The 23,623-nt window shown below is 40.4% G+C and overlaps 1 protein-coding gene across 1 annotated transcript in view; it reads left to right on the top strand.

The window, feature by feature from the left end:
• The window catches only part of LOC146163759 (uncharacterized), a 28,159-nt gene that overhangs the window by 346 nt on the left and 4,190 nt on the right, over positions 1-23,623 (top strand). Inside the window, exons 2-20 of the mRNA XM_083380587.1 lie at positions 544-695; positions 1,765-2,039; positions 2,533-2,641; positions 3,704-3,820; positions 5,314-5,437; positions 5,899-6,073; positions 6,336-6,430; positions 7,379-7,646; positions 8,139-8,304; positions 8,769-8,846; positions 12,024-12,227; positions 13,246-13,377; positions 13,600-13,706; positions 14,449-14,641; positions 15,552-15,719; positions 18,620-20,606; positions 21,022-21,226; positions 21,500-22,703; positions 23,080-23,229. Of these exons, the coding sequence (XP_083236713.1) occupies positions 544-695; positions 1,765-2,039; positions 2,533-2,641; positions 3,704-3,820; positions 5,314-5,437; positions 5,899-6,073; positions 6,336-6,430; positions 7,379-7,646; positions 8,139-8,304; positions 8,769-8,846; positions 12,024-12,227; positions 13,246-13,377; positions 13,600-13,706; positions 14,449-14,641; positions 15,552-15,719; positions 18,620-20,606; positions 21,022-21,226; positions 21,500-22,703; positions 23,080-23,229 (5,909 nt within the window). The remainder of the gene's footprint in view (positions 1-543; positions 696-1,764; positions 2,040-2,532; positions 2,642-3,703; positions 3,821-5,313; positions 5,438-5,898; positions 6,074-6,335; positions 6,431-7,378; positions 7,647-8,138; positions 8,305-8,768; positions 8,847-12,023; positions 12,228-13,245; positions 13,378-13,599; positions 13,707-14,448; positions 14,642-15,551; positions 15,720-18,619; positions 20,607-21,021; positions 21,227-21,499; positions 22,704-23,079; positions 23,230-23,623) is intronic.

The following is a 23,623-nucleotide window of genomic DNA, read 5'->3' as shown; positions in this document are numbered from 1 at the left end:
GAGATTCTTAATGTTTTTTATACTCAAAATCTTCTTTTTAAGTGATATATTTTTAAAGCTGTAGACAGCATTGTGAATTGTGATAAATGAATTCCAGTGTAAAAATAGCTGGTTTTGAATATTATAATAAATATTTTTCGCATTGTTTAAAATAAATTAAATAAGTGTTTTCGTAAATTGAAATTTAACTAGCCAGAACATAATTAAAAACTCGTACAAGTTTCAAAGCTTGGGTTATTCTGCGTACAGCCAAGTTAACTTTGTCCCACTCGAAATTTAACTAGCCAGAACATAATTATTTTTTTATAAAAACTTATGATCTAAAGCCAAATGTTTTCTTAGGTTTGTAAATAAAGTGCACCACATCCTAATGGGTTTGCAGTTATATATTTTCAATGTATGTATAGAACCTTTTTATCAACCAAAGCTTAGAAAGGAAACTATTAAAGTTAAATCCTTGATCAATTATATAAAAGTAAACTGTTTGTATCAACACAAAGTGATTTTTAACTTATTATAAAGCTTTTTGTATTATAATTGTAGGGACCATAAGGTCAGATGGTCAAACGTCCCAGTTGGATCAACTTCTGGAGCAGGTGAAAAACCTTAAGCTGGAGAACAGTACATTAAAAAATGAACTGTCTAACAACACTTCACAAATCAGCAGATTGGAATCTGAGGCTTCCAACCTAAAGGTATAGTTTAGTGTAAAATTGGAAATGGTTGACACAAAACAAACTCTTATCTGACAGAGACTTACATTTTTGTTTGTGTTTCTACATACTTTATATCATAATTTGTGGTTAATAATTTTATCTGAAAATACCACATGTTTTTACGGCTCATCGTTTTGTTGCAAAGGATGTTCTAGTTTATTTAAAAATACTATCCAGTACTTCAAGCAATTGTATGCATAACACAGGATTTAGGTGTTTATGTAATTATTGGCATAAACTGTTGGCTATGGTTAACTTTGTTCCAAAATGATTTATCTTTTTTTGAAATAATAATAATTTTTTGAGATAAAAATATAGCCTCATGCATTTCCAAACAAAATACCACCATTTAACATCACCAAGTTATCTATATTTTGGCGTGAATATTATTTTGCTAAATGCTACCTAATGCAAGCTAAATGTACTAAATAGTTGTCATATGTTTAGCACATATATACAATTTTATGGTGCATTTTTGACTGCCCAAATTATTTAATTTCTTGCACAACAATATTATCATAATCAATGGGAAGAAATGCATCTTCGGTAGCAAAATTATAAATAATTAATGCAGTTTAGGCGAAGGTTTTAATGGCATATGGCATTTTATATGCATTTTCGAGAAAAAGCAGCCTAGGTTTTAGGTGTGCTATATTCAGTTGTAAATGGTAAAGCTTAAGGTTAGTCCTGTGCATTTGAAAGAAGTAATAGTTGTTTTAAAGGTGTTTGCTTGAACAAAGGATTTGTTGTCTGGTGCACTTGACAGAAGTGATTATTTGGCTGACCTACATTTAGGTGTTATTGATTTTTCACCAGACAGCAGCAGCCTTGGCTTTTTATTGTCTTGTAAACGTAAAGATTGCATTTTATGTAGTTTTGCAAATATGCTGTATAATATTTAAGCCTGTTTCCACTCTAATATCGCAAATATAATGTTAATAATAAACGATTTTACCTTCCAACATTTATAGCCACAGTATGGTATTTTATATTGTCATAAAATTATTGGTTTAATAAGTTTTACTTCAGTGATTCATTTATTCTTCAGGAAATGGTAATGAAGCTTGGTAATTCAATAAATCCACCGAGCAGTTTGGAAACAGACACACCCTCTAAAGTAAGACATCACTCCTCTGCGTACAAGGATGCTGCAAACATGCCATCTACTTTTGCTCCTGTCGCACCCGCACATGGCAACATTTTCGGGCCTCAAGCTTTCAACATTCAAAACTCGTACAAGTTTCAAAGCTTGGGTTATTCTGCGTACAGCCAAGTTAACTTTGTCTCACTCGAAATTCAGAAAAGAATGCTGCTGAATAAAAGGTAGGATTCTTTTAAACAAAACATTTTATGCTTATCTTATAAAGACCTTATTTGGTGTGACACCAAGCATCATTTATTACATTATTTTTTTCTGTATAAACAGATTTCTGAATATGTAATATTTCCCATAGGGTTGTTTAATTAAAAATAGTCTTGCGTTGTTGTTTTGCTTGCAGAGTGATGCTTGAAGCTTTATTTTGCCAGTCCATAGAAATTTGTATATTTACATTTTTTTCTTTTAAACTCATTAGCATATTAACAAAATACCATCCACCCTAACTACAATAATGATAAAATCAGTGTTTTATTTTCTAATCTATGAATAAAGCATAACTGTTTACTAATCAATTACTTTTCACTTTATTTTGTGTGATAATTACATCTTATTAAAAGGCATTTTATACTTTATTTGGAACACTCATAAAGGTACTTTACTTTAACTAATGACTTTTGTACCACTTTTTACTTGGAGAAAAAAATCACTTGTTTTTAGGGACAGTCTGCTACATTCTCTGCATAGAGAAGAATATGCGAAAGACTGTTACATGCGAAAGTTAGAAGATTTAAACAACAAACTTCAAAAGCTTCAGGAATCCGATAAGGTATGAAATTTTCATAAAAACATTTCCATACCATTAATTTCTTTTCTATTTCTATGTAGCTATTCACTGAAAACTTGCAACATGTAATTTGTGAGTTGAGCAAATAGAAATTTAAAAGAAACGTGGTTAGTATTTCTTATGCCAGCTAGAGTGTGGTCAAAGCCATGTATTTCACAAGTGCAAGTCCTAGTTTTCTGAAAACATTCCTGCTCAAACAATAACAAGCTTATTCAGGTGCACTTTTACGGCTTTGCATGACTGAATGTAGGGGGTGCGCTGTTTGTTGACACAGCCGCAGAGGGAAAATCTTTTCCTGGACTGAAACCTGCATTGTTTCGAAATGGAATGTCTGTGTGTTTTTTATTTTATGTTTTTCTATGGTTATTTTGTTTATACATATTTACATACCTTCGACTAAACAATGCGTACTGCATAAAAAAAACTTACTTTTTCCATCTTTTGTAATCATTTTTCTTTCTTTTGCATAACATCTCTCAATTTTTGATAAAAGACTAAATATGTCAAAAGTTTATTATACCAGACCACTGGATTTGGGTGGGTTAAACTTCGCTGAGCAGTGTTTGTGTTCAGCATACGTAGCCTAGTAAAGAATGCAGCTTATTTTACCACAGTTATGGGAATTAAGTGCCAAGCATATCACATCTGTTGCCGCCCTGTATGTGAATTAGCTGGAAAAACTTACTATTCGTTATGCAGCTTGTGCTGATGATTTACCTTGCATATATAACTTAAAAACTAAGTTTTAGGTTCTTTTTCAAGTTTCAGTTTTGCTTTTATGAATAATTAAAACAAAATCATTTTACAATCATTTTTAAAATTCAATACGTACAATCATTAGTTTTTTTCTGAATTGGTAAAATTAGGATTTGTAGTAAAACAACAACCCTATTAAGCTGGTAGTACAACATGTTTTGACTGAGCGGTCTAAAACTTACCAGGTCATACCATTTTCACCATTTTCACATTTGGTCTAGAAAATTGTGTATCACTGTTGTAAAAGTCATTGAAAAATATTATTGAATTGCACCCTTTCCTTTACAGTCATTTTCTCCAGCCGGGGAAAATGCCCAACAACAGCTGGAGCAAGAAATATTTGAGATTAAGGAAGCTATGGAGAAAAGCCTGGGCACGCCAGAAATCATGGATCAAAGAGGAAAGGTTGGTTCTTACAGACTTATTGGTCAGATCACTCCTTAATGGTTGAATTATAAGCTGAGTTCCAGACTACACATATTTCAGTTTTTTTCTCAAAAACAAACGCCTTGGTTTCATGGAAATGCAGACTTTTGTTAAAGCCCACATTATTTTTAATACTATGCAATGCAAATAAAAATATTCACTTATGTTTTTAAACACATTTTAACTTACTTTATGATCTTTTACTTTACATTTATAATGTCTAATCACAATTAGTTTGATAACCTTTTATATTTTGTATAAGTTAAGGAAAAACATTCCAGTGCTGACTGTTGCTACTTTCCAGTGGTAATTAATTTGTTTTTGATGAACACAGTCTCTGGCGCCGCAAGTTATGTCACTACAATATTGTTTGTTTATGCTAAAACACTTACGATTACCCTCTAGCCATTCTTCTGTTTTCGCCTAGTTGGAGCAACAAATCTTGTTCTGTGACTCTACCAAAACTGTAAGCTGCTAGCTTTAACCCAAACTAAAAGTCTATTAACCTGCTTTTATGGTTTATAAAACAAACACATGTAGATACATACTACTTATTAAATATTCAAAGCAAAATTTCATAGAACACTGAATTTGTAGTGGTGGTGAGTGCTTGATTTTTATATGACTTGTGGTTGTGATACAAAATTAGTTGGTGAAATGAACACAAGTTTTTGTTCATTTTTAGATTACAAAAAAGTAAAAGTATTATTACATTTCTGTTGTATACTTTTATCATCATTTCATATGATATATAACAAAAAAAATCGTATTTTGCTATGCATATATACCCCGTCCATACTGTAAATCTGCAAGAAATGGCAGGAAGCATATAGATGAGATCCTATATGATCTTAGATTGCAATCTTGAAAGGCAATGCTTTGGTGCATTGCTTTCATGTCACGTTTTTCACCGAGGTTGAATGTGTAGTGCTTCAGATTACAAACATGATTTTTTGGTATCTCATCAATCTGATCTAGGCTCAGTTGTCAGGTTCACCGAAAACCTATAGGATTGGTGGTACATGCCAACCAAACAAGTATAAGAACTTGAGTTACTATCATTATTCATAGAACCTATGCCCCAATTTAGTTCTAAATCCGTAATTGTTAACAGAATTTGCATTGTGTTATACTATTTGTGTAAATGGCTAGAAATTGTTTCTTAAAACTTGGCATCGTTTTATCCTTTTTGCTGCAGTGTTTTAAGATGTGTGAAACTAAATGATTTTGAACCACCAAATTTATTTACATACATAATTTGTTAGTCACATCACAATCAACATAATGATAGAAACTAAAAATAAAATGTTTGAAATGAATTACCAAACGAAATTAAATATTAAAAGCCCCATAGCTATTGTTAATTTTTCATAGTTATTTTACCTGGAAGTGTATATTTGTTATCGTTTTAGTTTTATTAGTATTTAAAAAGGTTGCTATGTTTTCATCTACTTATGTTGTTATATTTATAGGAATTGGTGTATCAATTGCGATTGGTGGAACAGGAGTTGCTTCAACAACACCCAGTTTTGGTGGATCGTCAAATTAGACTACCTATAGAAGTTGCACAAATCACTTCGGAACCTAAACAGAAAGGTTAAAAAAATAAAACAATGTTTTATATAGTTTCTTCTAATCACCCAATTCAAATTGAAATTTCATTTTGAATAACCTATGTTATGTTAAATAAAAATGCTAAATATCTCGCAATAATTTTTTATTTACTTTTTTTAAATGGCTCGGCATAAATGTTTTATAGATGACGGCATAAATTAATGTGATAATGCAAATAGACTTCAGAAATATGCTGTTACGTTCAAAAAAATGTGAAACTGAAATGGAATCTAAATGCGTTCGTTCAGTGCACAAACTTTTTTTAATTTAACAATTTTTTTTTAATTTATTACAATTTAAATAATGTATTGAGATATCAAATATGCCTTCCTTGACCCTCTAAAACTAGTTCATGAATCCCTTAGGGGTCCATAGACCCTAGTCTAAGAACCCCTGATCTAATCCGATGGTTATATGCTTTGTTATTGTTCTACCGACCATAGATTATGGTACATACGAGCGATCTGAGGCAGTTGCCACCAAGCGACGAGGTTTCTTTGATGCAGCTGTACAGACTGGCAAATGTACCGAACAATTTAGTATATTGTCAGAAGATCTTCTGTCCCCGGTGCAATCTGTGCCACTAAACCTCACCAGCGGGACAAGAGTGTTGGACAGGTTTGTTTGTTTTTTACATATTTTTTTTTTGTAGATCCACCCTCATTGGAGTGAAAGATGATTCTTCTGGGTGAAATGATAAGATTTAATAATAGAAATGCATTTTGATACTTTGGTATTCCCGTTCTTAATTCTTAAAAACGGGTTGGTTGCATATCTGGAAATAAAAAGAGCAATACAAGAGAATAATATTTGTTTATATCATGCATACAAATGTATGTACTAAATCAAGCGTCAGGCAATGAACTCATTTGTTCTTTAGATGCACACAGACCACTCTAACTTGCGTTATTGCTGCAAGTTCACCTTTGAGTCGTGACAGAGCAGGATCTGCAACATCTCTTCCTGAAAACCTTAGTAAGTTAATTGATGTTTATTGAATTTTATTAGGATGGCCTAACAAGTAAAACAGCCCCTAGTATGTGTATGCGTTGTTCGGGTCAATTCTTTTATGCTAGGATTGTACAGCGAGGGATTGAATTAAATTATTAATTAGGTGAAAACACTGTAGGGCTATTTTAGGTTTTGGAACACAGACTAAACTACTGTGTATATCCAAGTAACATCTTGGTAATATTCAAAGGAGGTGGTATAAATTATCGAATATTCAAAGGAGGTGGTATAAATTATAAATTATCGTAATATAAAATTCAAACAAAATTATAAGGGGCTCTGTGTGCGGCAACAATACACTTTGTAGTAGTTTTAGTTGACCAGAAAATTATTTGAAATCACTGATTGTGGTTTACCTGACTTGTTGCGGACTGCAAGTGCAAATTGGTCACATCGATTTTATCAGTGATTCTTTACCCTGTTTGGGATAAACAGAATACAGAGGGCAATAGTGACGTAGGGTTGGCTCCTGACTAACTGATACAACGTTGTTCTGTTGGTAGAGCGAAACTCCAGTTATAGCAGAGGTCGCGAGTATGAATTTATCGCGCTCTAGAGTTTTCTACATTTGCCTTGATTACATTGAATGTTTCTCATTTTGCGTTTAAAATAGTTAGCAGTTTGGATGTTTGATGGGATTTCGTGTTTGGTGCGAGGGCAACTGAACTACTAATGGACTCATAGAAAAGCGAGCATTAAAACTTACCCATTGAGAGAAGTTTACACACGCTGTCACACTATAAACCTTTTTTCGTGTCGCCACCCGTGGATTACCGGTTATTACTAATAGAAGGCATACTAAAACAACTTTGCAATTGCTAAACCATACGGTTCAAGCAAAATAAACAAAACGCCAGACAAATAAAAAACTTCTTTCCCTTACCGTTGCTTTAACTCGCCCTCCTTTCGCAGCAGCAGGCGACGTCCAGCTGGCCGAAGTGCGCAAGTCGCAGTTGGCGCGGAGCTTAGAGCTGGTGCGCGGCCACTGCAAGATGCTGGGCCAGTTACTAAGGCGACACGCCGAGCTGGTGAACCGCAATAAGCCCGACAAGGCCGACAAGTCGGGCGCCAACGAGCTAGCCGCTGTCCAGTCTCTCCAGGCCAACGTCCAGGTGTCCGTACTACTACAGCGCTGTGTCGAGCAGGTCAACCAACTCTCCTTCAACCAGGCCGATCGCTCGTAAGTGGATCGAATAAGTGATTGCACACTACACTGGCCACACCCGGGACTTTTTGTATGAGTTACATTGCAGCAATGATCAGCTAACGGCTGGACTTATACACAAACGCGTGGCCACTGCAACATGCTTGGCCATGTTTTGAGCCACCGGGCCCCTCACTGCTGTTTGGTGCGTTTTACAATTTTGTGGCCGTCGAGGATTTCTTTAGAATAGCAAATGGACCACCTTTTTGCGGCGGTGCGCAAACTAAAAACAAGTTTAAACAAAGTTCCAAAGCAATTTCTATCTATATTTATCGTAATATCTGGAGCCTACCTACACAAAATAAAAAAAATCCAAAAAAGGGATTTGTTTAGGAAATTTGCTTTCTGCAACCATTTGTTTAAAAAAAATGTCTGTTGTTTTAAATTTTGTGTATGACGCCAAAGCTGGACTATATGCATTTTGTGGCTAAATTTCGTCGATTTACCTGTGAATGTCGTCACTTTTAGGATAATTAACTACCTCGGAGGCATTTCGACGTTGGCCGATCTACTGATTTTGGATCACCGAGCTAACCAGGAAACAAACGCATATCAGCAGAACAGTACCGACTGCCTCGTTAAACCTGCTGGATTCACCATTACCAATCTTTCGTTTGGACACAAAAACAATAAGGTTTGGCAAATGTTTGTTTTATCTGTCACCTGGATTTACAGCATTTGCTTTCTTTAGGCTCGTATATCTAGAAAAGAAAGGCTCTAATTAAAAACGTTTTATTTTGTTGTTGTTTTTTGCTTGGAACCAGCGGTCACCAAACTTTCATAAAATGCCGGATTACTTCTAGGATTTTATAAATCGCAGCCAAATATAAAATTTTGTGTTGAACTTTACCAAATTAATCATCGTTAAACGAAGGCAGTGTAAAAACTATGCAACAAAAATTATGGTGAGCCTTAATAAATTGTCGTGGAGTTAAATTTCCATCATTGTTTAGTTGGGAAATGCACCGGACAACGTTTTCAACTGTACTTCATATTCATTAAGGAAATATCTAGCGGGCCGGGTGTGGCCCGCAGGCCGTAGTTTGTTGACCTTTGCATTTTGAAACATAAAAAAGTGTGGTTGTGTTTTTCTTTTAGGCACTTCTCGTCAAGAAATCTGGTTTTCTTGAAACGGTTGTCGATCAGCTGAAGAACAAATCGGAGGAAATACAAAAGGTAAACTCGCGCTTTACCACCAATATTTTACGCACAACAGGGCGTTGCAAATGTAATCAAAATAGCGAGTCATTGGTCGCAAAACACATTTCCGATCGATTTTCCTGCGATTTACGCCTTTTTGAACACGAAAAACGCTCCGATTCGAACCTGCCAAACGCTAGCACCGAGTCTCCTGGGAACAAGTCGAAAGCAGCTTTTAAATCTTTCCCCTTCTCTTGGCGTAATTAAAAAAATCAATGCAACGCCGAGGGACTGCTGCATTATTCATTCTCCACCCGGCGCGTGTCATTACGGTTTTACGCCGGCACTTGGATCCAGGCTTGACTCGCACGCACACGGGCAGACGCGACAACACCGAAGTACGCCCGAACGAAATTGGATTTTCGATTTCTGAACGCCGAATCACTCTTCGCGAGTTTTTCGACTTGTGGCGCGCCAGGTCGTGAAGTTAAAGTAGTTTTGTCACGAGGGTACTGTTTTTTTACATCAAGCTAAAATACAACGATTTTTTTATTGTTTTACATCATTTGTGAGTTGACATACGCGGTAGTGTTCAGTACAGTTCGAGCGTGTTTAGTTGCCTTCGGCCAACAATAAGGGAATCTTGTTTTCTTACCGTTTTATAGTGTCTTCCCTGTTTGAAAAAATACCTAATGGCCCATTGTGCGTTTAGTGTTATTCTGCTTTCAGAAAGTTTTACCTCTTTCTCCCTGTATCCAGGGGCAGCCAACACGTCGATGGCGGTCGACCAGTCGATCGCCACATTTCACCTGGTCGACCGCGTCAAATATGTGTTACGTCATTACAGTAGGCGCACACCAACGGAACTTTAAAATGACCAACTGTTGTCTGGACTAGCGTTTTTTGACGTAACAATTAACCTACATAGCTGGCTTGGAATGCGATTAACGCGTTTTTTTCTTACTGAACCAGTCGATCGCGAGTATCTAAAAAATATTTTTCAGTCGATCGCACTCAAACATAAGTTGGCTACAACTGTTGTATACTCTATACGCTTTTGTCAAGTCGCAAGGGTTTCGTATACAAGGACTTATGATGACCACACACCGGAAAATTCTTGCCTTTTTCCAGTCAAACGATGTGTAGACGATCTGCTTTCGGGCCTATTTCTGAAATTACAAATTCCTTTACATTGTTTTAGGCGCCTTGCTATGGTGACTACTGTTGCTGATGCCTGGCAGAGCGACAACCCGTGTTGACAATCCGTCGGCGCGCGATAAAATGTGTCAACTGCCACTTGACATTAGCCAAGTCGATGCGTGTTTTTTTGCTGTCGAAAAACGAGTCGGACGTGACACTGCGCAAGCCGCGAATAACTAGCATTGCTCGCTGTTAATGTCGTCACGTTGAAGTAACACTGGTTCGGGTTTTTTTGTCTTTAGAATCGACCGTTGCTTCTGGTGTTATTTCTTTTGTGGAAAAAAGCCGCTGACCCGTTTGTTTACGCCAGGATATTCACTATATGTGCGATGGCAAAATTCGCCCCACTTACGCATGTCACGGGTCTTCGAGCCGAGCGTGTTAATTTGTGACAAGCGACAAGTGGCAATTTCAATTGGCCAAACAAGCCCACTTCAAATTGCCGGCCGCAGCCACGAAAACACCTGTAGGGCGCTTATTGCTTAGGCCGTTGCTTCCTGCGGTCTTTCATCTGGACTGCTAGACGTCTTATTAGGGTCTGACCATCGCCGGTTCGGTAGACTCCTACTACAGCACCAAATTGGCTATTGTTATTATTTTGGTAATATTGCCAATATAGTTTTGTTGCAAGGGCTACGTTTATTTTGAATGCGCGCTTTTTGTGGATATCATGCCATTTCTGCCGTTTTACTCACTTAGGGGCTTATCTTGTTATCGAACTATCCTTTGCAAGGCTGTCGCTAGATCACACTTTTGTGTTATAGTTTGGCCTTCGCTATATGAAACATTCTTCCACTTATGGTTGTCTTCTTTTTTAGCTAAATAAACTTTCGCGGTAAATTATTGAAGCTTCGGCGCCCAGTTTTCACCCTAGTGACACCAACCAATAATTTTATGACGCCCTGTTTTGTCCCATCTCCTCACCCCAGCATAGAAAGCCGAACGCCCCCTCATCCTGAACGCCCAAATATTTCATTAAAGGGAGTGCATCCCGGTAATTTTGCCCTGTGTCTGCGGGATGAATTCCCTCGCTTTATATAAAAACAAAGAATGTCGTTACAGTTCTAAAAAGCCTAATTCGAATTAATCTTTTTTGATCTTGTGATACGGAGAAACAACTACAACTTGAGTGTTAAAAAAGGAATATATCGTAATATGAACAATAATCAATTATATTATTTTTTAACTTTCCCAATCAATAAATAACGTACAAAAAAAATACATATATCAATGTTCTCCAACGCCTAAAAAAAAGAACCACATGAAACCAATTTGTAAGAGCATAATAAGAATACTTTTTCAACGGAAAATTCAACTATCTAGGCGTGTACTTAGTTATAAAACAACCGACTTTCTCGATGTGCACTTGGGTATACAATGGTAGTTAAATCGAAACTGCTGTCTCGGAACATTCCGCGTTTATTGCTACGAAAATCCATTCGGCAATCGTGACCGGGAAATTTTGTCTCGGCGTTCCCATGGGGGAAGTCTTGGACGCGAATATATTTATTTTATGTCGCCACTGTGAAGTCAGTGACGGGCTTACGTCACTTTCGGCGAGACATTCGACGCGACAAGCGAAATGCCATTTTTTTCTGTTATTCGACAAGTTTAAGCTCATGGCGCTAAATTGAAACGATGTTCAACAACCGTTTTGTAAAATTCAAAACATTTATTGTGTAGCATAAACTTATTTTTTGATAATAATGAATTATCAACAAAAGCCTACGCAGGTGATAAATCTTCAAGTTTTGTTTTTTGTCGTATGCAATATCACCAATACAGAGATTGTTATGTATTTCCACCACTAACGAAAACTATGGGGAAAAAAGATACCCATTTTATACTGACCGAAAATATTTAGGCCAAATTTTTATATTTAATTTGGATTTGCGCGTACCATGCTCACGAGAGATTTCCTATTGTGTTAAACATCGTGACCATTTTTTCAAGTTCAGTCGACTATCAAATTAATACATTCGCTGCATGCTACGAACATTTCTTTTCGTCCAGGCGATGGCCAGCATTCTGCGCAACCTCTCCTGGCAGGCCGACGAGGAGTCACGTGACCTGTTGCGCGAGAAAGGAGCAGTGAGAGCTCTCACTCTGAGCGTGATGAGCGCCAGGAGGGAGGAAACGCTCAAGAGCATGCTGGGAGCGCTGTGGAACCTCTCCGGCCACTGCCCGGAAAACAGATCCGAGATCTGCGCCATAGAGGTATAACTTGCGCCCCTAATTTCTTGCCCCGTGTTGATCTGGAATACGTGAGCGTTTCAGCTTGAATTTCATCCATTTTTCACGGTGTTGTGTCGCACACTGCCGCCGGCGAATTTTAGTCCCTCGCTGTAAATGTTTTGGCTTGAAAGGCGTGTTAACTTTTTTCCTGGCAAAGAGGAGAAAACGCCCAAAACTTTCGTTTTTTTATTGATTTTTTGACATAATTTTACCTCACTCTTGTGACCAAATCTTCCTTAACCGGTTTTGAAGTCATGTGCTTGCTTGCGTCGTTTAAAAACCGTTCGGAAATTGCTAGAAAATAAGCTAATTCAGCTTAAATTACCCACTGAGCTGTGTTAATAATTTCCGTCCGGTTGCTGTCGAAAGTATTCCTCCTTATCGTGTCATTATTTCCCCGTATCCTTCAGTTACAAAGCGTGGAAAACTGGTCAATAAGCGTGGAAACAAGCCTTGTTTGTACACTAGTCCCGGCAGCAGTGGCCCGGTGTTTCTGTAAGGAAATCCTCAGCATTCTATATTTCCAACACAATACAGTACACTGTCAAAAAAATTAGAACCTTATGAATAAATATGATCCAATGCTAACAGTAATTAACTTAAATTCACATTTCTATAAAGCTTCGCCTTAAAACCGCGCAACTATACTTCTAACCCTGGGGTGTCCAACTTAAACAATAAAAAACAGTATAATCTTATAATATCAGAAGTAATTGTTTGTTGTCGTAATTGCTGGGATTTTTTTATTGTGAATAAACAATGACAATTGGCTGTATAACAAATTTAGCTTTATTAACAATTAGCTGTATTTTTGGGGGGCTTACGTTACATTTTGTATTTGGCACGCGTGCCTCATGTTGGACACCCCTCTTCTAACCTAATAACAGCCCACCGTGCTTTGTTGGCAATAGCCTACTATTGTTGGTCGCTAACGTCGTCTTCTATCATAAGCACTGTTGTGTCCATTTCCTTCAGTTACCCGAACCTCTCCATGTTTCAGGGCTCGTTGGCCTTCTTCGTTTCGACTCTATCCTTCCGCAGTCCGTCCAACAACCTCGGTGTGGTCGAGAGCGGGGGCGGGGTGCTGAGGAACGTTTCCAGCGTCGTCGCTGTCAACGAAGAGTACAGAAAGGTGATCTTTTTTCATTTTCGTGCGGTACATTTTTGACTTAGTTTACTTAACGAAAGGTGCACCTTGAGACCGTAAATAGAATACAAAACAATTTAATTAGTCGTAAAGCACTTCTACTAAAATGCACAGGGCTAACAAAATGCATAGAAAATTAAAATCGAACGAATCTCAGGTACAGTACAGCTATACGCTTGATCGGTATCTTACGGCTGCTTTGTTTAGATTCTGCGCCAGCACAACTGCCTCCACCTACTCATCAAGCTGCTGTCCTCACCAAGCCTCACCATCGTCAGCAATGCATGTTCGACACTCTGGAACCTCTCGGCCAGGTACCAAGTCGTTTCGTGCCTGCTCGTGTTTCGCAGAGCGTGAAGGGAAAATGTGACGTATACTGACGTAACCCTTAAATATATGTGTCTATTACTCTATTTATTTTAAGTTAGAAATCTAAAGTTTTTAGGACTATAGGTGATAAAAAAGGAAGGTTTGCTTTTGGTCGCGGGCTTAGAGAGTGTTCATTTCGAACCTTAAACGATTCAAGAAGTTATCCGATTTAAGAATTTAATTTATCAGGAGTGCAAATTCCGAAAGCTATTATGATGCTACTTATTAATGAGCAATTCTCGACTTGAATGCCCCCTTATGTTTTTTATAAAAAATGGCGCATATGGAGTTAAAAATTACCCCGTTTTTGTGACGTTTTTTTATGGAAAATAAATGGAAAAAACGCATCGCAAGGAAGAAGTTAAGCTAAGTATAATCGAACCGAACATACACAGATGTATGACTTGCAAAGCCGAATTTCTCAAACGCTTTTTTTACCCGCACCAAAACGCTTCGCTAAAAATAGACTTAAGTCGCGAACGCTCCACATTTTTCGTAAACAAAAATGTGATCAGGCAAAATACACGCAATGGTGTTCCATATTTTCGAGACGACCGTGCTTCTGGCGGCGCCCGCAAGCCGATTTAGGTCGCGCCGGATTTTCTCGCTAACCCGGCGTCGCGGCCGCTTAGCGTGCTTGCCGACGATTCTCCAAAAGCTAAAAATCGCGCGATTTTCCTTGGGCAGGGATAGCGCCGACCAGCAGCTGCTTCGCGAGCTGGGCGCGGTAAGCCGCCTGAACAAGCTACGCCAATCCAAGCACAAGGTGATAGCGCAGGGAAGCGGCGGCGCACTTCGCAACCTGCTCCAGAACCAGCCCGATAAAGTGGTGGCCGCCTGCGCGTTCGGTGACGGCAAGAGCGACGTACCTATTCTGCAGGTGTGTGCCTCTGCGCGCTTTTTGGTGTCTATTGACTGTTGTGTTTTGTGTGTTTGGGGAGAGGGTGAAAGGGCGGCAGTTGTCTGTCGAAATCCCTACACGAAACTATGAAACTTCTTTAATTCTTAATTATATCCTAGTTTATACTACAACTGTACTAAATTTAAAAGAAGCGAAACCTTTGAAGGTTTCAATCACGACATTTTTTTAAATCTTAATTACATTCTTGATAATTTTTTATCAATAGCTATACTAAAGTTAAAAGAAGCGTAATTTGTTTACATAATCATTTTATAACATTTTTAGGCCTGTATAAATTTTGTTGTTTTATATTGTTAAAAATTAAATTCTGAGTTAATTTTTTTTTCGTTTTGCCCTGCTGGGGTGCAAAAGCGATGCAATACTTAGAAAGGATGCAAAATTAGCCGATGTGAAGTTTAGACCTTTATCGCAAAATATGAAGCATATATTTATTATCCCTTTTCTGACAATAATCTGTTGCTTGATTTTGGTTAGAGTTGAGTTGTTGCATCCTGACCTAGACCAGTGCTTCCCAACCTTTTTCAATTCGCGGCCCAATTTTAATGCAAGTTTCGTTATGCGACTCACAATGAGATATAACCAAACAAATAAAGGTACATAAAACCTGCACCTTTACTGCTGAGTGCTGACGTACCTACTGAAAAAGTTGATGCGACACAACACATCTAATTGTTACGTATTTGCGGTATTGTTGTATATAAATGTTTCGTAATGGCAATGCAATACTTTCCCGATCTAATAGATAGCTATAACATTTAGAAATGCTTCGCGACACACCTGAAATAGCTTCGCGTTCCACTGGTTGGGAAGCACTGACCTAGACAGTAGTAAAATCCGTCCCAACCACATAACCACACCGACATTTCAGGCCCGAAAGCTGCGCCAGTTCGAGTCGGAGCTGAAGCTCGGAGCACCAAAGGCCTCACCAGACCTGGGCGACAACTTCTCACCGCGACACCTCTCCCAAGTTTCGGGATACCAACAGCAGCAACAGCAGAAGAACAGCCACTTCCCTCCGCAGCGGAACAGCCTGCAGGCAAATTGAATGATTTTCTTTTGCTCACCCTCGCGCGTTTTAGATTTCTGTTGTATTCCCATTGCTATTTTAAGACATGTCTGGCTGCTTCTATTTTAGTTTAAGGTTATATCCACCTTAACACACAGGGTCTTGATGTTGCCTTCGGTCGTTCAACGAGCTAGAATTGTGAGTTCGGATGTTTACAAGCTAAAATATTTATGCATTACTTGAACCTTTTAGATTCGGGCTTTGTGTTACATTAGCTATGCGCTGGGTTACCAAAACTTTAAAAAAGGCTAATAAGGCTGCAGCCTTAGGCCCTGGAAAAATTCGGCCCTCAATTTTTTAAGATTAGTTTTTTCTACGGCTAATAGTGATACAAACCCAGTACCGGTACAGTACTGTTTTTACTTAATAAACGAATGACCGAGTCAAGTCAATATGTGCCTTGTGAGTGAGTAGATAAATAATCGTTTCATTTATGCTGCAAACGAGTTAAAATCTATCTACGTTCTGTGCTATCACTTTTAAGGGGAACACACAATAAAACTAAAAAAGCAATAACAACTAAAGCAGAAAAATCTATCAACCCATAGAAGACCAATGACACTATAAAGCCAAATACACAGATTACTGCCCAGTACGGAATAAGATCAAAATCGTCTAAATAAGACCTAAATCTGCCAAAATACGCCCCAAATTCATCGTGATATTGTCTGGCATTTGGTGTCGATTTAGTGTCGACTTTAGGATGCCCTAGTTTGACCGGCGCCATTAGGGCGCCGCTGTTTTTGCATTGGATTTTTGGCCCTGTTTGGGGTTATTGGTGGGTTTATTAGGGTAGTTAGTGGTGTAGGCGACTTAGGGGTGAGGTTTGATGTTAGGTAAATGGTTGTTTAGACCTCATTCTGGCCATTTAGGTCTATTTCTGACGGGTTTTGGACTTATTTGAATTTAGAGTATACAGTACTACGATTATTAGGTATTGGTCCTATTTTGGTCTTATTCAGAAGATTACGACGTTGATGTTATTCTTATTTCGGTCTTATGCCTGGAGTCCCTTTTAAGCATATATATAGTGATGTTGTTAGAGGTTTGAATTTTGATGACATCATTCATAAGGTTGGTTCACACTAGACGCGTCTGGCGTCAACGTAAACCGTTTTTAAAATTTCGGTTGCGGAAGTTGAAACACTTCAACTTTGACGCTTTCGGTTAGAAACGAGGAAACTTGGCGTTAACGCTGGTAACCCTTTAAGTTTGAACCAACCTATAATACGTATGCTAGCTGTAAGGCAAGGAAGATGTAATTTTAAATATAGGCTACTTTGTAATACGGGAGATGTGGGACCAGTGACTCGGGAGCTTTTTTCCTCTTTCCATTTAAAATAGATATTTGAAGATTTGAGACAATAAAACGATTTCTAAGGCAAAAAAGTAAAATTATGTCATCTAATAGAATTTATATTTTTTCTAGAAATCTAAAATGGATAGTGTACATTGGAGTCTCGTATGCTTGGCTGTATGCCATGATTTTATAAATAGTTTATTTTCTAAACTAGAAAAACAGTGGGCATATCTCCGGGACACTGGTATGTCGCGGCAAACAATTTAAGAATCTTTACATAATCACCATGTATTAAAAATAAAAAAAATAAAAATTAAGACGTGAGTTCGAACCTCAACCCACGCAAGTTTTTCTAGCCTAGATTTTTTGCATAAAAATCTGAATGGATGAGGTGCCATTGGAGCCATGGGCAATTATGTGGGTCCCTAATAGAGGATAACCACAGTCGGAGGGCGGAATAAGTTGGTATTGATTTAATCCCAAAAACGTTTCGAGGTGCTTTTATCAAGCAATTGTGTAAATCAGGGGTTCCCAACCTTTTTTACGCCGTGGCCCCTTTGAAAATTTTTAGAAATAAATGGCCCCCCTATTTTGTTTAACGTTCTAGAAAAAATATAAAAAGAGAGGTCATTGGGGGACCACCGGCATAACTCTCTATAGCTAGGTCGTAGTTTGCAAAACCGAACTACGCAAGTGTCTTTGTTTTATAAAATTTGCCTGATAAATTAAATTTGTGATTTTAATTATGACCTTTCTTGTAACTTATAGTAACTCATTTTTCTGACAAGTTCTTTGATTTACTCGCAAGTAGGGATGTGCGTATTTGGCAAAATAATAGTAACGCATTATTAAAATAAAAATCTAGGAATCATCTCGGCGAATGAAGTGACAAAACAGAGTCGAATACAAAAAATACCTCGGTGGAGTCCAAAAACAAGCTTTGCCATGACTAACTAAGTTAGTTTAATTTAAAATGACTGATTTGTTAAATTATTAGAAAGTAGGTGCATTTATTCAACTTTTCTCTTCTTACATTTTGAGTTAAATGCGGTGGTATGTTGAAGGGTGGATTAAACTTCAAGTTACGACCTCTAAATCCTATTTTACGACGCAAATAAAACCTGCAGGTGCAAAAACATCAAAAGTGACCCACTGGGTCCCCCATCTCCCCTACACTATGAGTATATGACACTTAATTACATTTATTACATGATTTTATGTTATGTTTGTGTTATTTTGCAGTAAGTAATTTCAATTTTTCATGTATATGTTTTTACTACTTTTTGTAGCTTCGTTTGCAAAATTTGGCCCTTCCCTGGTAAATAGCCTTAGGCCTGCAGTACCCTTAATCCGGCCCTGCACTTATAACTATAAAAGCATTTTAACTTTAGTCAATTTAAATTGCTAAAAAGATTGCCGAACCTTTGGTTATAACGTCAATAAATCACATTTTCGATCACTGCAATACGTTCCTTTGCTTTTGTCTGGACTTTTATTGTGCGGCATAAAAAAGCTTTAACATTCTAACAAGCACTGCGTAACAAAGTCGTATTTTTACCTCATTTTACAGGAACGTACAAGCCAAAGCCCGAAACCGCAGTCGAACGTCACTCCGGCTGCAATCCACCGATCCGGAAGCGGCGCCATCTTGACCTTCCAGGACGGCCCTGGCCCCGGTTACCCGATTCACGCCTGGGGCGCCAACCAGCCAAACCCCTCGACCAAGTTCTCCTTCGAAAACCAGGGCTTTGACGCCATGACGAGAAACACTCTGCCTCATACCTCGGACCCCGCCATAACGCGGCACCTTTACCCTCACGCTGCCCCAAATTCTGGTAGCCTGTCCCGTGCCACTGCCGGGCAATCCTCAATGATGCCTTCGCGTACCTGGGGCCAGGGGAGCCTCCCCGAGCCAGCGTGGAGTCCGCCCACCGGAACTGAAGCCCAACACCCGTCCGGCGAAATTAGCTTACTGAGCCCGTCCAAGATGCCCGTTAACCTTGAGGAGAAGCTACGCCGCTTGGACAACCTGGAAGAGGACAACGAGGTGCCGGTCGACTACAGCAAGTTCACAGACGAACTGACTCGCACTCCCGCCGTCCAGGCTCCGCGGGCCGAAGACGCTTTCGAGAGACAACGCTTTGCCAAGTCCTCGTCGCAGCAATCAAAGTCTTCGCCCTCTGCTGCACCATCCACGTCGGGCATTGCGCAGCTGACCGTGACCACTACGTCACGCTCGCCCGTTGCTACCGGCAACAAGCAGCAGCCGACGTCATCCGCGGCGACTAAAGTCGGTTTCTCAGTCCAACAGCAAATGCTGTACGACAACAACGATATGTACGAGCCCGAGGAGACGCCGACCAACTTTAGCGCGATTTACACCGAGGAGCCGCTCTACCACCACCTTCCAAACGATTCCTACGAGCAGCAGATGTACGCCGCCGCCTCGGAAGCGCCCGACCGCGACGGTCAGGAATGGATGAAGACCTACAACGTGGAAGACACGCCCATCTGCTTCGCGTCGCACAGCCCACTTAGTAACTTAAACGGCGACGGAAACGAGCCAGAACACGAGCAGCCGACGCTCAACCAGCAAAAATCCTCGGTCGAGTTCAAGGAGCAGCGATACGCCGACCCGCACGAGGAGGAAGACAAGTTCGAGCCCAACTCGGGCATCGACACACCCGGTCAGTACGTGTTCAGCGACACGCCGATTTACCAGGAGACGCCGCTCATTTTCAGCCGCAACAGCCCGGCATCCTCGCTCAGCGACATCGACCCGCCCTCGCCGCACTTCGAAGTGGCCAGCGACCCCGGGTCACGTCTGGTCAGCGGCTGGGCGTCGCCGAGTGACCTCCCGGACAGCCCCGGCCAGTCGATGCCGGTGAGTCGCAACAGATCGCTGACCAACATCCACGAAGCATCGACGGCCAAGGCTGCGCTCGAGCCCAACGCCAACAGCCAATCGCGGCAGATTGTGCGGCCGACGCCCACTTTGCCGAAAAGCAACGCCCAAAACGCGTCTGGGGCCGGATCCGATCTTCCAAAGCCGATTCCAGGCTACGTAACGACGCTTCCCGCCACTGACGAGATCACAAAGTACACAGAAGAGTCGGCCATGTCGGAGATGACTGCCTTTAGCGGACTAACAATTGACGATCACAAAGTGGCGCCTGTTGGGAATTTAAAGATCCTACCGAAGATTCAGGATGAAAAGGAAGAGCCCACCGCCACCACTGCCTTCACATCCGACGCCGCCGCCCCGAAGGACTCTTCGACTCCGCAAGATCTCGCGGACGCAGGTTCTCGCGCCATTATGCAGGCCGGCTACTACACCTCGCTACCCACCAACGACGAAATCAAGCTCTTCACAAACGAGGACGGCACCTTGTCGCCCATGACCGCCTTCAGCGAGATAAGCGCCCTCAAGCAACACAACGACGGTTTCCAGCGCAAGGGAAAAAGCTCTTTCGCGAGCCGTTCTTCTGCCACTGGAGCCTCGTTTTCGGCTCTGTCCTCGTCTGGCGTCAAGAAACAGGAGCCTGAAGCTTCATCGGGTGAATATTGTAGCTGATTAACAAATTAAATCAAATCATTTACAAAGTTCGAAGGTTTTTTTTTATTAGTTTTCCATCAATTTTCAAAATGAATGTAAAATACATAATGTAAAAATGATGTTCCGTATAACTTGTTACTGTGCGTCAAAAGCCATTGCAGACTCGCCGAATCTTTCGAACAATGTTGCAAGCAACGCAGGCTAAAAAAAAACAACTAGCCTGCAGTGAAGTTCGAACTCACGACCTCCGGTCATACCGGGACCGTCGCTCTACCTACTGAGCTACACAGGCTCACAAAGGGGGCGAGTCGAGGCCTAAAAGCTGCTTCAGAAGGGCTAGATCACAGTCGTTAACACTTAACACACATATGCGTGTGCATCTTTCATTGCTACTTCATTTTTGTTATTTTTCTCAGTCGGTGCAGGTACAAGTGGAGTTGTAGCAAAGGATGCAGCCGCTTCCAAGTCGGTGTCTGATTTGTCTTCGGACCACAACGACGCAAAGGACGCCCAGGATGATCTTGACGACGACCTCGACTCTTTGGATGACTCGTCCAGCGATGACGAGACCAGTGCGATGATGCTGCAGCAGTGTATCAGCTTGGGGAAACATTCCAACAAGTAGGTTTACGAACATAGGCTCCAACAAATAATTCGGATGTGTTTTTTTAAGCGTTTTTAATTGGTGATTTTTTTTCCAAAATTAAAGTTTGCATTTACGCTGAATGCTTTTGGTTAGTAAAAGCTCAAGTTGCACTTTTATATGATTACCGTTGCGTTCAACCCTCGTGAAGCTATTTTTTTCAGCTGTCTTGCGTCATTTTTTTTTTCATCACGAAAAAAGTTATGCAAACGGTTTTTCGCAGGGAACTATTTTAAGTATATTTTTTTCAGATCGCGGAGTTCAAAATCAGGAAAGAGCGGCTCCAGTCGTAGCAAGGACCGATACCACAGTTCCAAGAAGTCATCAAGCGCGCCTAAAGTGCAACCCAAACCGCAGCCGCCACCGGTCAAACCCGAGCCTGTCCTAACTCCAGCGCCAGTCCCACTGCCGGCCATGCGAAAGTTCAACGTCAAGGAAAAGCTGGCAGCCGCCGACCAGCGTCTAAATGGTTTGAGCATGAAGGAATACATCGCCAATAAGATGGGCGACGAACGGGAAACCCTGCTGGAAAACAGAGCTTCGGCTCCCGCGGATTCCAGATTTTCGGATGACAGCGCAAGTAACCAGATTGCCGATCGAGAACGCAGCCTTCCCGGTCGACAAGTGATCAAAACCGTTGAAACCTTAAACGAGAGTTACAGCGTTAAGAAACACTTGCGCTCCAGCGAAAGGCAAACGCCCGACTCCCAAGAACCGCAAGCTGTTGCGTCTCACCCTCAAGTTCAGGCCGTCTCTAACCAGGCCAAGGTACAGGCTTTCCTGCAATCGGCCCCGAACGTTTACGCTGTGGAGGGAACGCCGATCGAAATGTCGCGATGCACATCGCTTAGCAACCTCACCGTCGATTCGGGCCCAGATAGTTCTGATTTTTCTGCGCTTCAGCGTAAGATAACGGATCGTTCGGCGAAAGGCCCCGATAAAAGTCAGGCTTCGGCCAGTTCCACAAACCAGCCTTTCAATGTCATCCAGGATTCGATTAAAGAAGATCCAGTGACCGTAAAAGTAATTGAAGCCTCGCCCCCCGCCAATCGCCAACCTGAAAACACCGACGAGAGCCGAACGATACTCGACAACCTTGACAGGCAAATTCAGAACTTGACAATCAGCACCGTGACGTCACCGACCGGTTACGTCACTTCCCTGCCGCACGGCGACGAAATAACGAAGTTTCACGTCGAAGGTTCGGTGGGCGCTCACACCAACTTTAGCGCCCTGACCATTGACAGCAGCACGAAAATCAAGCCTCTTGGCCAGGTCGGGTGTCACCCAGTGGTCGAAGTACACGAAGCAGACCAGCCGCCAGTGGTCGTCAAAGAGCCACAAACATCAACACAGCTTCAAAGCGATCGGGACGACAGCCAGGCAATGCCAGACCCTGCGAGACATTACGGCGAGGATCGGACACCTTCAAGGGATAGACCTCTAAGTTATAAGGTTTGTATTTCATATTTTATTCGAGCATTAAGGTGCAAATCCAGGCCCGCTGTATTCTTTAAGTTTTTTAACTCACTTAATTTTGTTTTCACTATTTTCAAATTTTACTTCAAATTTGCTCAGAAGTGCTTTAACAAAAATACGTGTCCTATTAAATATTCAAAGCTTTGCATCTTAGTCATCATATTTTACTTCTTTTAAAATTTAAGTTGTTGTATTTTCGTGTCATACGGTTTTTAATTCTTTAAAAAAACTGATTGCGATTTAAATGATTACCACCTCGTCAAGCGCTCTTATCAGTTAACCGGCTGTTGCCCATGTTCGTGGTGCATTCATTAATTGACGTCGAATATAAAGTATATATTTTCCTCGTCAGATTGAAGACACCCCGTTGTGCTTATCTGGCAACAACAGTTCGTTGAGCTCGATCGACATTGAGTCGGACAGTGACGCAAACCTGCTCAAGGATTGCATTTCTTCCGCCATGCCCGTGGCAAGGAGGGACCCTGCTGCTGCTTTGCCTCCGGTAATTTTAACATTTTTTTCGCAAGTTATCACTTCGTTATAGCAGAGATCTGTACACTGGAAGCCAGACTAATCGAATCTGCCATCAATCGTGCTTTGGTCGAAAAGCACCTTCAGAGGATCTAGATCGCAGTTGTGTGTATTTTTCAATAAGAAAGACCTGTTTCACAAGGATTCTAGTTTCTGTATTGTAAATTGTTTTTGCGATAAATTGCCCACTTTTTGATATGTAAACTTTTCCGCATATATTTGTGGTTATAAAATTCCCTTGTTATATTTTGCATGATACACCACAGTTGTCACGCCATAAAAATTATGTTGTTCTAAAAAGACCATTGGCATTAGGCCATCTTTTGATCCTTAGAAAACGTAAATATACGAAGGTCACTTCACAT

Source organism: Ascidiella aspersa, chromosome 2 (assembly GCF_963924565.1).
Source record: "Ascidiella aspersa chromosome 2, kaAscAspe10.2, whole genome shotgun sequence".
NCBI classification, from domain to species: Eukaryota; Metazoa; Chordata; class Ascidiacea; order Phlebobranchia; family Ascidiidae; genus Ascidiella; species Ascidiella aspersa.
The sequence above is the reverse complement of the archived record's forward strand: the minus strand, read 5'-3'. Positions and strand labels throughout refer to the sequence as shown.